General features: G+C 36.4%; 1 protein-coding gene across 1 annotated transcript; it reads left to right on the top strand.

Moving 5' to 3' along the window:
* Window positions 1–228: 228 nt before the first annotated feature.
* On the top strand, window positions 229–7012 carry CENPW (centromere protein W). Its single transcript, XM_010186211.1, has 3 exons — window positions 229–318; window positions 5192–5305; window positions 6986–7012. Exons 1-3 carry the CDS (start codon window positions 229–231, stop codon window positions 7010–7012), a joined length of 231 nt encoding a protein of 76 aa, XP_010184513.1.
* The last annotated feature ends 6778 nt before the right edge of the window (window positions 7013–13790 follow it).

The following is a 13790-nucleotide window of genomic DNA, read 5'->3' as shown; positions in this document are numbered from 1 at the left end:
GTCGGCGGCCGACGGGAGCGAGACTGAACGCAGAAGGCTCCAGTCACCTCTGCCTTGGCTCCCCACACTCCTCAGGGGCGGTGCTGTGCCCGGCCGTTGGGAAGTGCGTCACGGCAGGCGCACGCCTGCGCCAGGGCGGCGGATTCGAACGGCGGAGGGCGGTTGGGCGGGAGCTCTTGGGCCTTTTCTCGGCGGTGGCAGTGGTCGCGGAGAAAGGGAAGGGTAAGGATGAAGCGCACGGCGCCTCGCAGCACTTTACGGAAAATCATAAAGAAGCACAAACCCGAGTTACGCCTGGCGACTAACACCGACCTGCTGGTGAGGAAGGAGGGGGCGGGCGACGAGTGTGCGGCCTGGAGTGGGGTGCGGGCCGCTCTGCCCTGCAGCGCCAGCCTCCAGCCTGTTTCTCCAGGAGGGGGCCAGGGGCAGCGCCTCCTTTAAGCTGCGGTCCACAGCGGCTCCGGCAGCGCGGTGAGCTCAAGGGCTGAATCCTCCCGCTTGATGAGAGCTCCTCCGGGGAGCCTGGGGTCGTAGCGCAAGGCCAGGAGCTGTTGTGCCTTTGGCCGTGGCGGGCAGCTGCAGCCTAGGGTCACGTATGTCCCTAAATAGGAACATTTAGTCTCTAAATGTTTTATCGCTTGAAAGGCATAGACCGATGGCATGTTGGAGTTGCTGGGTGCAATGGGATGTCAGGTTGCTACTAATGGTGTTTGTGCAGTGACCTACAAGCACAGGGAAGGCAAAGTTTGTGGGGAGATGAATGATTGGTTTGTCTCATAAAATACAAATAAGTCGTGATTGCAGCTTTCTGCTTGGCTGGTGGCTCCTATATTCTAGGTTTCTGATAGTGAGTTTAGGGGTTCAGGATCAGTCTGATGTATAAATATTGTATTGCTACGTGTACACACAGCTGTTCAAAAAGTTTAATGTTCACAGAGAGAAATAGGAATTTGGATTATATGGCTGTAATGTGCAGTTGTTTTTTGTTTATGTAAAGCAATTCAGGTATACTGGTTTCAATCGACTGAATTGTCATTAATGAGCTGCTAAGCTGTTAGGGCATCTTGAGTGATCATATATTTGTAGAAGGCCATCTCTGTAACCTCTGTCCAAAACTAAGGAATGACAAGTCTTGTTAGTAATCTAATGAGGAGAATAAGGTGTTGGGACCCTGCCATAACAGTGTAGAGATAAGAGTCATATCAAACAAGTTTCAGAAAACTGAGGCCAACAATTCTGGATTCCTTCTGACCTGCAATAAGGGATTTGTTGCACAGGAAGGGTTTGTGTCACCAAGAAATTACTTGACTACAGTAAGGAAAGAGAGCTTGTGGTAGCTGCCGTATTGAAAAAAATAGTATTTGTGCATAAAAAAAAAATTCTTTAAAGTGACTTTAATAGGCTTAACTTGCTTGAATGTCACATCCTCTTGTTTTCAAATGCATGTGATTCTCAAATTATTAATGCATACTGTATACTAGGATGATCCCTGGCTTGAATTGTAAATTCACATTCTATATGTGTATAAAAGTTGTGTCTTGCAGCACCTTGAAGGTTGGTATCTGGATATGTGAAGCTAAATGTAAATATGCAAAATTAAAAATACATATAATGAGATTAATATTTATTAATATGGCCATTACACAAGAGAATTTACATTTCAATGTGAACAGTACATATTTTTCCAATTGTTCTAATAAAAAGATGGTCTTCTCCTACTCCTTTTGCTATATATGGAGTATTTTATGGACTAAGGACCTGGCCCCTTGATACTCATGCTCAGACCTGCTCCAAGCTTAGTCGCTGGAATGGAGTAATCAACTAATTAAACTTAATCACTAATAAATTTTTTGTGGTCATTACTAACAGTTGGTCTGTGTTTCCATGGTGATATTAATTTGGCTTCAGGGTAGTGTAGCTGTCTGAAAAAGGGGTAAGTGGGACATCCCTCCAAATCTTAGCCATTGCTTCCCCTCTCTTGCTTGACCTGTCAGTAGTGTTCTTTGGGCTGCAAAGACAATCAGTGAATTGAATTTACTGAAACTAATGAACAACAAGCTAACCTGGCTTAAAATATGGTTATGCAAATATTTATTACAACAGAAAGAATGAGATGAAAATGAATTTTAATAATGTTGTGGATGCTTAGACTATCTCTTCTGGTGATGACAAATTAAATGACCTTAATGTCAGGAGGCTTGGCTTTTATTTTTTACCTGTGTACAGGAATATCTAGGAGTGATTGTCCATGATGTTCTTCAACTAGGCATGTGGCTAACAGCTCTTTAGCTCTTAATTTTTATGAATAAATAAGTAAAACTCCATCAGTGTTGATTTATTAAAAAAAAAGGGAGGGAGACTTTAGTATTGTAGTTAGACAAGTATCAAGTTGGTTTTTTTCAGTGTCTCTGTTATTCACTACAAACCTCTTAGAAGTGATTAAATTGAATACTTTAGAAATTTATATAGTAGCTGTCTTAACAAGATGAAACCATATACATTTTGAGCAGAATGCTTGCGTCTTCTGCAGAGAAAGATGAGAATTGACTAGTTCAGGTTCTGGGCTGTCTTCCTGAATGATCCATGCTTTGTGCTTGAATCCACTGTGATATGTAGCCAGTCCAGCACAGAGGCCACCGGCCTGGCCTATGACATAATCAGATTGTTTTCCTTTTCCTGACTCCTCAGAGATTATTTTTCCTTGATAAACCAATGTCATCTTACATGATCCTTACAAAAAAGTTTGAAAGACAGAAGAATTCAGACACTTGTTTGATACCCGAAAGGAGTTTCTTCCTCACTTTTCAGATTCTGTTGACCAAGTTTCTTTCTGAAATTTGAAGCTTTGTGAGAACTTATTTCCTAAATGTTAACATCTTTCTCTGTGCACAGTGTAGCTAACAAATGTCATCAAACTTTCTCAAGAGGCTGTTTTTTTGGATAATACCTTTGATTGAAGAGGTAGGAATAGTGTTAAATGTTTTTCTACTGCTCATAAAACTCAATTATTTGCCTTATTGAAAATAAGAAGTAAAGATTTTAGTGTGGAAGTTCAGATATTTCTTCCACAGTGGTCTGAGAAGAAAAAGCTGGAAACTCTGTTCTAGCTTTGCTTATAAAAGCAGAAAAAGCTTAATGTATTGCATTGAATGACCCCTTTTGTATTTGTTATGGGCATAGAATGATGAATTAGATGTACATTGAAGGCAAAATATTATTCTAATAAATTGTTCTTAAGTTATGGTAGCAAAGCATAATCATGGAGTTTCTCCCTACTGTTCATTAGTTGTGCTGAACAGGTGTTCAGTTGCTCAGCAAGCATTGTTGTGAGTTTTTACAGACATTTGTAAAACGGTACAACTTTTCTTATATGAGAAATAAGAATTCTGTTGTGTAAGGTAGTTTTCACAAGTAGTTAAAAGCTTAATTTTATGCAGAGGGACAATAATATGTAGTAAAACAATGTCTTTAAACAAATGTGGTATCACTTAGGTACTTGTCACTAACTCACATTCATGGTATTCAGTCATTCTGTCTTTCATCAGCCTTTCCGAAATGCCTTGAATAATCTGGAATATTTATGAAGATGTGTGCTCTATTGTAGTATGTTCTGATTTTATTTATGTGCCTATGTTCAAATCCATATGAGTTCAGGGGAAGCTTCTCAACATGCAGCAGTTTCCTTTGAAAATACAGAGATAAAGGTATAGTTATTCTGAGAGTAGATGCAGTTTTAAAGTTAACGCTTTTGCCTTTAGGTATCTCAGCAGGAGGACTTGCAAGTATGGAAGCTTTTGTTCTGCCTCCCTCTTTTCCCTCAGGTTGTTTACAGAAATCTGGCCTCCATGTTGATAGGTCTAATAATGAGACTTCTAATGTTGAATGCTATTTTAGTGCTACTGCTTGATTCTTTCGGAGATTATTTCTGTAACTAAAAAGTAGTTTAAAAATGACTTCGATATTTTGCTAAATAAACCTGCAAGAACATCTGCTTTTTGTATAGTAGATGCTTCCAAACAATGCCAAATATTTTGTAAATTTATCTTTTGCATGCTGGCTTCATTTAGTTCAAGAGACTGAAAAAAAACCCAACAGAAAACAAAGCAAAATGAAAACCCTGAATTGCTTATCATATGAACACTGAAATGCCTGTCCTCTAACAGATTCTTTGTGCTGCTAACCCACTGCAAAAGTATTTCCTATAAACTCTTGTGACTTGCCTTGTTATATCTTTCTAGACTTTGCAGATCAGGTATGGCATAATAAGTTTATCACCTAATTCATATGAAAAAAAATTCTTATATTTCAGTAATATCTTTCTGAACTCTTGATTGAAAATGTATTTTTGTACACTTTACATAGCAAAGTTAATATTGTTGAAAGTTGAATTTATAAAAGGTGCAATTACCAGTTTTCAGGTTGGACTATTAAAATTCTTCACATAATGTCTGTATAATGCTAAAGGTTTGTATTATAGGTCTCTTATTACACAGGGCTGCTTTTGGCTGGCAGTTTTTAGTGCAAGTTGGAGCAGTTCCTTGGCTGTTGAATTTTTTGCTACTTCTGTCCTAGCAGAGCAGCATTCTGCATTGAGGGGAATACTGCCCTACCAGGTCTTGTCATGTAAAAAGGTTTAGTGATGAGCTGGGAAAAATGGATGGAACCTTCTGACAGTGGAGAGTTTCTTGTTCTGGAGAAATTAATGTCAATGCTCCTTCGCACTGGAAAGGGGCAGAAGTCCTTGAACTTGTCTGTGGTCCATTTGGTGATAAGGCAGGGATGAATTTGCTGTTCATTAAAGTCTGGCCATTGTAGTCACTGAAAACTGACTATATTTACTATTAAACAAAAAGGCTCCTTATTCTCTGATATTTATGTTTCCCTTTTTTTAAAAAAAGACAATAAAATCAGATTTTATTTCTGTTGGATCAGTTTGTACGATCATTTCTAGAGCACTTTTACAATTTATACTGAATTTAAACTATATTTACAAGAGTCTTTCAGTAGGGAATATCTTGGGAATTTATTAAGACTTGAACTGAGTGGTACTTTGCTTTAATGGGAACACCTTTTGAGAATTTGGAAGCAGCCTAATTTGCAAATTCTGTCTCACACAACGACCCTCTGAAAAAAAAACAACTGTGTTTAAACAGTCTGAACCTTTTATTTTTTTTTTCTTCCTTCTTTAAAGGTGCATTTGAACTTCTTGCTGTTTCTCCATCGGCTAGCAGAAGAAGCCAGGACAAATGCTTTTGAGAACAAAAGTAAAATAATTAAACCTGAGCACGTTATAGCTGCAGCAAAGGTAATAAAGTATTTTTAATATTCCTTTTATTTAATGACAAATGTATTATGACAGCATATACAAAATATTCTGCGTTAGTGTTGATATGTTTTTATTTATAATCTGCCTGCAGAAACGCAATGTTCTTTAATCCATCATTTGCATAGTTCACTGTTACCAAGACATTAAATTAACTCTCCATGCCCTATTAAATATGGCACTTTAAAAAAAAAAGTATTATTCTGTGTTTAAATCCATAGTTTCAGTATGTGGATACGTGTACACAGTAGTCTACCAGCAAGCATCTATGGGCTGAAAGCCCATGGAACGGGAGCAAATTCCAAAGTTTCATATGATACTAATTTCAGATGATATTATATCAAGGAAGCACACTTTCCTAACTTCAGTAACATAAATGAAGCTTTATGGAACAAGTGAGAAATAGCTCAAAGAGGTCTAAATATCTTACCTTCTTAGTCTGATAGACATTTTAAATGGATTCTTGCAGCATTATGTGGGTACTATTTGAACAAACAAATACAGTGATATCGTGTTCAGCAAGGGAAGAGCTAAGGGAGGATTAAGCTGTGGAATGCTATATGGGCAGTTCAGCATAACAAAAAATACTGTATGATTTATCTGTGAAAGAGGAAACCTCTGCATTACACAGTGTGGTAAATTTTGTGTACACAAAAAAGAAGAGAAAGAGGAAGGTGTTACACAGCTTTCTCTCTAGAAAGAATGAGAGTAGTGTCAAAGTATGACTGAAATATTTTTCTATTCTTTAGCTCATTTCACTTGCTAGGATATGTCTGCTTTACCTAGGTTTCATAAGGGAACTCAATCTCCAATTCGCTGAGTTATCTTTTCAACCACCTACTACTGCTGGGCAAATTGAAGAACAAAACTCAGTGTTATCTGATATTTGAGTCCTGTGGCTTCTGTTTATCTTCAGTGTTTGGTTTTTTTTCCCTCTGGTGGAATGCTTAGTTTGATACTTTCTATTACTGTAGTAACAGAAATATATACAGGATGTGTCGGGTAGCCAAGTTAATGTTACAGTTGGAATCATATACATTTGTAATTTCTTTTTAACTGCAATCTTAACATTATTTGAACATTTTTGTGCTGCATTTATTTTTTTTTAAGATGAGAAGAAAGGAAAAACTGCCTGTATTTTAATAATGTTAACACTTAAATGGTCCCACTTGGGCTTTGAAGTTCATTTTTCAACTTAAACTCCAAACCAAAAAATGTCCTTCCAAGGGTCTGGGCACTCTTGATATAGAAAGAAGTAAGGTATTACAAACAAAAATTGAGCATAGTAGCTGTATAATTGCAAATCTTATTTTTTTTTTCTTTTTGTCTAGGTCTAACAGGGTAAGAGCTTCAAAGAATCTGTTGAGGGCTTAAGAGAGCTATTGTTTCTCAATGTTAATTTTTTTAAAGCCCTTTATTCTACAGAATTCTTTCTTATGAATTTTCTTATCTAAAAAAATACTCTCTGATATAGCATATTTCTGTATGTATTTTCTTTATTCCTGACCTTTTCCCTAGACTTTTACCCTTGGTGACTCTACTCTTGGAAACTGATTGGCGAGGTGAACCTTTCGTCTGAGTAGCCTAGCATTTTGGATCTCTTACTGCTGCCTGGATTGTAGTGATAAAAGCAGTGATAAATATACTTTTTTCTTTTTGCAGGTTATTTTGAAGAAAAGCAGAGGCTAGACAACAGAGCAATGGAATTTCAAAGCTTGTTTTTACATGTTTTCTTACTAACATGAGATCCTGTGAGCCAGGTTTTGCACTTGTGGAAGTATTTAGTTGTATTGATGTCTATCTCCTGACTCTGAGTATCTTGCTGTTTCTTTAAAAAAATAATTTAAGAGTCTTACAATGTACATTTTCATACACTTCATGTATAATTTTAAAATGTGTGTCACTTGTCATTTAAGACTTTTGATGTACCCTATTTCTTCCAGATTAATGGAAGAATGCCTATACCATAGTCATTCCTTAGGTACAACGTGTCATTGGTTAGACGTGAAAATTTTAAAGGAGAACTGTAATAAAAATGCAGGTTTCACTAAATCCATTATATATGATGCAGTTCAAAGCAGATTTACTAGCTAAACAAAATCTTGGCTTTCAAAACAGATGCTGTAGAAACTGGGGTGTTAGATATCTTGGCCTCAATTTATTTATAAATGTCTTAATATTTTTAAATGACTTTGAAAAGTAGGCTAAAACTTCTGTGTTCTGGGAAAGAATACATATTTTGTGTTTCTAAATCATGCTCTGAACTGTTAAGCTTACCTGTTGTTTGATGTGGTATATGAGAAGTGGGTGGTCTCTGATTCAGTTGGTGTATATAGATGCACATTATGGAGAATAAAAGATCTGGCACAGCTGATGTATTTGAAGTTAGATCCTGTACAAATAGTAAAAATAAGTTCACATGAGTGCCAAGCTACTTTGTCCCCACTTTTGACTGTCATCCTAACTCGTCAGAGGCCTGGAAATCCACATTATGTAAAAATATTTTTAAAGTTAAAATTTTTTCTATTCCTATTCTCGTATTTTCAAGCAGTTAATAATAAATCTTAATAAATCTTTTAATAAAGATATAGTTGAATCTCACAGTTTGAGCTGATAATACAGGTTCTTAGAATATGTGGTAGCTGATCCTTTGTATGCACAGTGAGCAATTCGTAAAATAAAGCAGTTTTGAAAACACTATGTATTGCGCAGTCTAATTTTGTTTAACATGTTTCTAGTGTATTCTAGAAACACAGCAAAAAAACAACAGTTTTATAAATATTTTTGTAGTCTCAGGAAATCTGAGCAGTGCTAAACTTCAAATTTCATATCGTGTCCCTGTACTTTTTAAAATCCTGTACAACCTGTGAGAAGTCACCCTTTTACAGTATGCAGAAAGGAAGGACGTCTCTTCTGCTTTGCTTGATTCATAGGACTTAAGTCAGTCTGCTGCTTATAAGGTTGACTAGATTCCTTATTTTGCATTTTCTTCTCTTACTTGCTTGAAATCCACAAAGAAAGCTGCGAATATACATGTGTAGAGGATTTCTGGACTTAATAATCTTGAGTACATTCTCAGGAATAGAGGAGACCTGACTAGGTATTAATATTTTTCTCTTTAATTACTCTGTGATTTAACAATTTTACTGGAACACATTTTCCTTTGTTAGAAATGTTTTATTTTAATTTTTCCCTGAAATATGTTCTTGTAATAGTCATGTATAACCACATACTTTTCCTCATTGTGCAGTTGCTTGAGTGCTGTAGCTTCTTTTGGAACTTGTTTTAATGTCCTTTTTGATTTGCCTAGGAGCAGGATCCATTCTGAGCTTAGTGGAATGTTCTTATTCTCATGTGGTAGGTGGATGATCAGCTACCATTTTGGAAAGGAGGCAAGAAAGGGTTAAAACCAGCCACCAGTGTACTACTTTAATATTTTATACAGTGTTTTTGGCCTGTATTCATGCTTAAGAAGGTGTCTTTTTTTTTTTATAGGAAAGGGACTTTTTTTCCATAAGCCTTGAGATGCTTGAGTCAAAACGTGTCCTGGCACTACATTGCCAGAACTTTATGAACATTTTGTAATAGCTGAAGCAGGCAGGTATTCAGAAGACCTGACTAGCTTGGGGGGTATTTGGCTTTCTCTCTTTAAAGTTTAAATAAATGCTTATTGAAAATTAAGGTGGTTGATGTAGTATGGTTAAGCATTCAGAAATATACAACACTATTATGTTTTTCCAGTATCATCTTCCTGATTGTTCACCATAAGGTTAATTATATTCATATTTGGCAGCTCTGCTGTACGTCATGTATAGACATAGGATGTCTTCTCTATCCGATACTCCTTATTGGATTTTTAAAATTAAAACTTTACAGCAGTGCTGTCTAAATATCTATGAACATTTTTAATTAATATAACCTTGGAGAATATGCTAATAATCCGCTTTCTGTAAGTAAATCTCTAATGCCAAAATGTCAAAGCAGTATGGAAATGTCTTTTAAACTATGTCTGTGGTAGAAAGCCTAATGAAGTTGGGCTTTCTTACTTGAGTTCGTGTGTTGATGCTCTGCCATTAGGAGGAAACAGGGAAGGATTACTGAGGAAAGAGCCATGCTGATATTTTAATATGTCTCTTCTACTCAGCTGTTTTCAAGAAACCTCGAGAAATTTAGTGTTCAGAAACCGTCAAGACTAGTGACTCACTATTGAATTTTCACTGGTTTTAATGGACAGTGCAATTCTGACTCTTCATTTCCTCTGAAAAACAGGATAGAAGGCCTAAAAATTTAAAGACACTAAGACAAAATGAAGAAAGAAGAATTTGGGAAAGGTACTTCTGCCTTTGTCTTGGTTTTCAGCTTTTTGTATAGCTAATTTGAGTGGTATCACAAGTGGTAAAGGCACAAAAGAAAAATGTTTATTGATAAGCAGGTGACTATGAGGAAAGAGAGTGTTTTCCCGCTGGTGCTGCTGCTGGGTTTTTTTTCATCTCATGTATGGAGTAGCCGATGAACGAGGGCTTGCTGTTTGCCAACTTCAGTAAGTTTTCTTGTTAGGAGTATGCAGGATTATAGCTCTCGTGGTCGCATCATTTTACTTGCAAGGTAAGTGAAGATGGTTGTGAAAGCTTTAAAATGGAATTCATGCATACTTTTAATTTGTAGGGCATGTAAGTTTAATATTTTCTAAGTGGTATAAATCACTTGATTAGCTTTAAAACTATTTTTTTAAAGTGTGAATATCAGGAGTGGTATATCAGTGAAGGTCAGATCTATGGAGAGATATAACTGTTTGACTCCTGAAGGCAACAGGAGTATATAAGCTTGTATTTGTTTGTGGGTCAGGTCCCAAATAATCACTGTTCAAATTGAATCTAAAGTTATGTTGGATCACTAAGTCTGCTGTTTTGATTCAGAAAGTCAACACAGGTGCTAAAACGGATGTTTCATTGTGCTTGTATGTGGAGGAGTGCATCGTTGCTAAAAAAGAATTTTAAGTTGCATAACACAAATAGTAAATAGTCTCTGACTATACTGCTACAGTAAGGAAAAAAAACCAGAAATACGTATGCTGTAATAGGAAAATTCTTTTTCCAGCCATAAGGTGGGGATGGAACAAAAACTGTCTTTTTCTTCCCTGCAGTAACTTCCCATTAGAGAAAATACCCTGTTTAGTCCTACTAAAAAGTATACCATAGATTGTGACACTTCCAGATATTTTTTTTAAGACTACCGAGCCTACGCCTCTGACATATGTAAGGCAATTAATGTTTAAAAGAATTTCCCATTCACATCAAAAATAGGGTGTTCTGCTGATCTGTACTGAGAGGGTAAAAGTTAAATATGTAAGGCTTTGATGAATCCTGAAGATTTTTCATTCTTCAAAGATCAATGTTTAAGCGTCAGATAATTTTCTTACAGGTCTATAGCTATTTGTACAACATAGCCTCTCTTTTAGAAATGGAAATGTTCTATGGGCAGTCTTACGCAGGAGGTTTTTGTACAGGACATGGCTCATATAGCAACCTTAACTATAAAACATACAGCTAATATTGGTTGAATTGCTCACTCGGCTTTCTGTTAGCCTTTTATCAGCTTAGAACAACTAATGATAGGGCATTGTAACTCCTAAATACATAGGGTTTTGAGGTGACATATTTCAAATAGAAGTGCTGTTACAGTAAAACAAAATTCCTTTTTGCAGAGCTGTAAACTGTATGTCAAATTTAAGTTCTTCAGGCTGTCTCAAAGCACTGTGTGTAGTTGTTCAGTTCAATACTATATATACATATTGGAATATAGATTCCTTGGTATGAATGGTACTGTACTTGCAGCTGCTGTGTAGCCTACTTGGATGTGATGAAAGAGCATAATAGAGCAAATTTCTTACAGATTTGAGTAGTTTCAGTTCCAGGTTGGGAAGATGCTGATAGCATTTTTGTTGTGCTAAACACAGGACTGGAGAAATGTTTTGAGGAAGTTGGCGAAGAGTCTTCGCACCTGACAGCTCGTGATTCTGCAGCTGTAGTCAGTTGGAATTCATTCAGTTACTGTTTGGTGAACAGTCTTAGGGTATCTCAGTTTCTTTGCAGTCTACATTCATCAAATTCAAGTGGACTTCAGTACACAATGTAATCCTGTGGACTGGGTTATTAATGTTAACCTGACCAAACTGCTGAAAGATCTTTTCAAGTCATTTGATACGTATAAGATCGAATTTTCTTACCTAGAAGGTTGCTTTCCTGGGGGAATTATTTCAATGCGTGGAGAACTTGGTAGAGCATAGAAAAATGCTGAAACAGCCCTAACATTACTTCTGGTTTATAAAAGAAATGTAGACACAGCCTTACTACTGGGTAGTAATGTGATTGCAGCAGTTAAATAAAACCAAGAGCACTTCCTACAGGAATGGTTTGCTCTTAACCTCCTAGCACTAGGTCAGGCTCTACAGAAACAGTCTTCTATTCTGTTTCCTAAGTGTGTAGAAAGCACAGAAATGTATATATTTTGGCAATTGAACAGATCCTGAATCAAAAAATATAAAGGGCAAACACTTCCAAATAAATGTAATAAGGAATAGGTAGGGTTGAGTTACCTGAAGATTCTAATCCCTTATATCAGGTTTAAATTGGTCTCCTTGTATTTGTACTAACCTAAAATTGACAGCCTAGTGTGAATTTTTTCATTTGTTTAACTTCAGCGGGTAAGTACACACACAGGATAAATTATATAACTGAAATGAGTTTTAATGATATTTGCGCAATTTTTATGCATAAACCAGATAAAGGAAAACATTTAAGTAAGATGTAAGCCAGTTTAAAAAATTCTATTGCATAGCTGAAACCTTCTTAGTACACGCAAGCCTCTAGTCCTAGCTACTGGAGGGTACTCACAGGATAAAAGCTAAAGTTAATGTAATGATGGTGGGTTACATTTAAACATTTAAATTCTTTATTCTTTAGTTTCCAATTTAAAGGCTTAGGTTTTGGGGGAGGAGAGCAGTAGTGTTCATACAGTCTGAATAACAATGCTTTTCTAAAACTTCTTCCCAATAAAGTTAGTGCTCTGTCTGTTCAACCTTAATTGTAGCGTAACTGAAGTTTTCTGGGATATCTTCCTAAATTGTCATCAAAGTTCCACACGGTAATTAATTTTGACAATACTTTTCCTCTTGCCTGTTCTGGAGGGTTTTTTTTCCCAAATTCATATGAGTAAACCTTCAAAATTCTGACCAGGGGTGGGCAAGAGAAATTCATTGTCCTTGGTCTAGGAGCTTTACAGGACACTTTTCCATAATTACTAAAATTTTGCAGAATACCTAACAGTATATGTAACTCACCTGCTTTTCAGTAATTCATCTTCATTTTGTTTTCCTTGCTGTTTCCCTTACTTTTTCTAGGTAAGACTGGAGAACATAGTGAAGTTTTATTTTATGGCAGCAACAGCATTTAAAAATCCACTACTGCCAAAAGAATGGATTAAATATCAATCTTCTTTGAAGTAGTATTCTTTTTGTGAATTTGGGCAATAATGCATTTTTCATCTAAATGTTTAAATGCCTAACACTTTTCTCACCTATAGATGTTTGTCATAGACTAGTATGTATGTGTGTGGATATATATATAAAAATATAGAAATGGCTGCAGAATTGAGAACGAGAATCCCTTTTCACCACTGCTCAGAGATTTCTTTGCATGATTGTTTTGGTTTGTCTTTTTGGGGGGTGGGTGAGGTGGTGGATGTTTCTTAGTGGAAAGAAGGGAAAGTTACCAAAGATGGTTAACTTGATGAATAGGCACTGTACATAGTGCAAGAATCCTTCAGCAGTCTATTGGCTTTGAAATGTACACTGAATTCAGGAGAATTTAAGGCAAAACCTTGAAAGGAGCCGTCAACACCTAGGTGAAACTTTCTTTTCCTCTCTTTGACTGAAGTTTATAAAATGAGGAGAGAAGGAATAGGTGGCTAAGAATGATTCCAAATAGGAAGAAATGACAATCTAGCCCCATCACTGGTATTATTTCAAATTTATACATAAATTTTAATGTTATTGTTGATGCTGCCATGCCTTGTGATGAACTTTTCTTATTTGCTAAGCAGCGCGCTGGCAGTGCAACTGTAGCCAAGAGTTGGAAGAACGGGCAATATTCAAAACACAGGATGAGTGCAAGCACAGCACTTTTACTTTGGCATATTATTTTCATGAACCTAGCATCTTTTGTAAGGTTTTCCTGGAAATAAAAAGAAAAAACCTTTCCAAATCATCTCTTCTTGGGTAGAATGGATGGTTAATTACACTAAACTTCTCCAAAACAAATGGTCATGTATTGACCTGAATTGTACCTTGGATACTTCTGCTAACATGTTTTTTTCCTACTTCTTTCTTGCCCACTTTCACTCACAAGGGAAGAGGATGGGAAAAGCTGGATACTCACTGAATCACAGAATCACAGAATGTTAGAGATTG

Source organism: Mesitornis unicolor, unplaced genomic scaffold (genome assembly GCF_000695765.1).
Source record: "Mesitornis unicolor isolate BGI_N332 unplaced genomic scaffold, ASM69576v1 scaffold45776, whole genome shotgun sequence".
Lineage (NCBI taxonomy): Eukaryota > Metazoa > Chordata > Aves > Mesitornithiformes > Mesitornithidae > Mesitornis > Mesitornis unicolor.
This window is presented reverse-complemented; position numbering and strand designations above follow the sequence as displayed.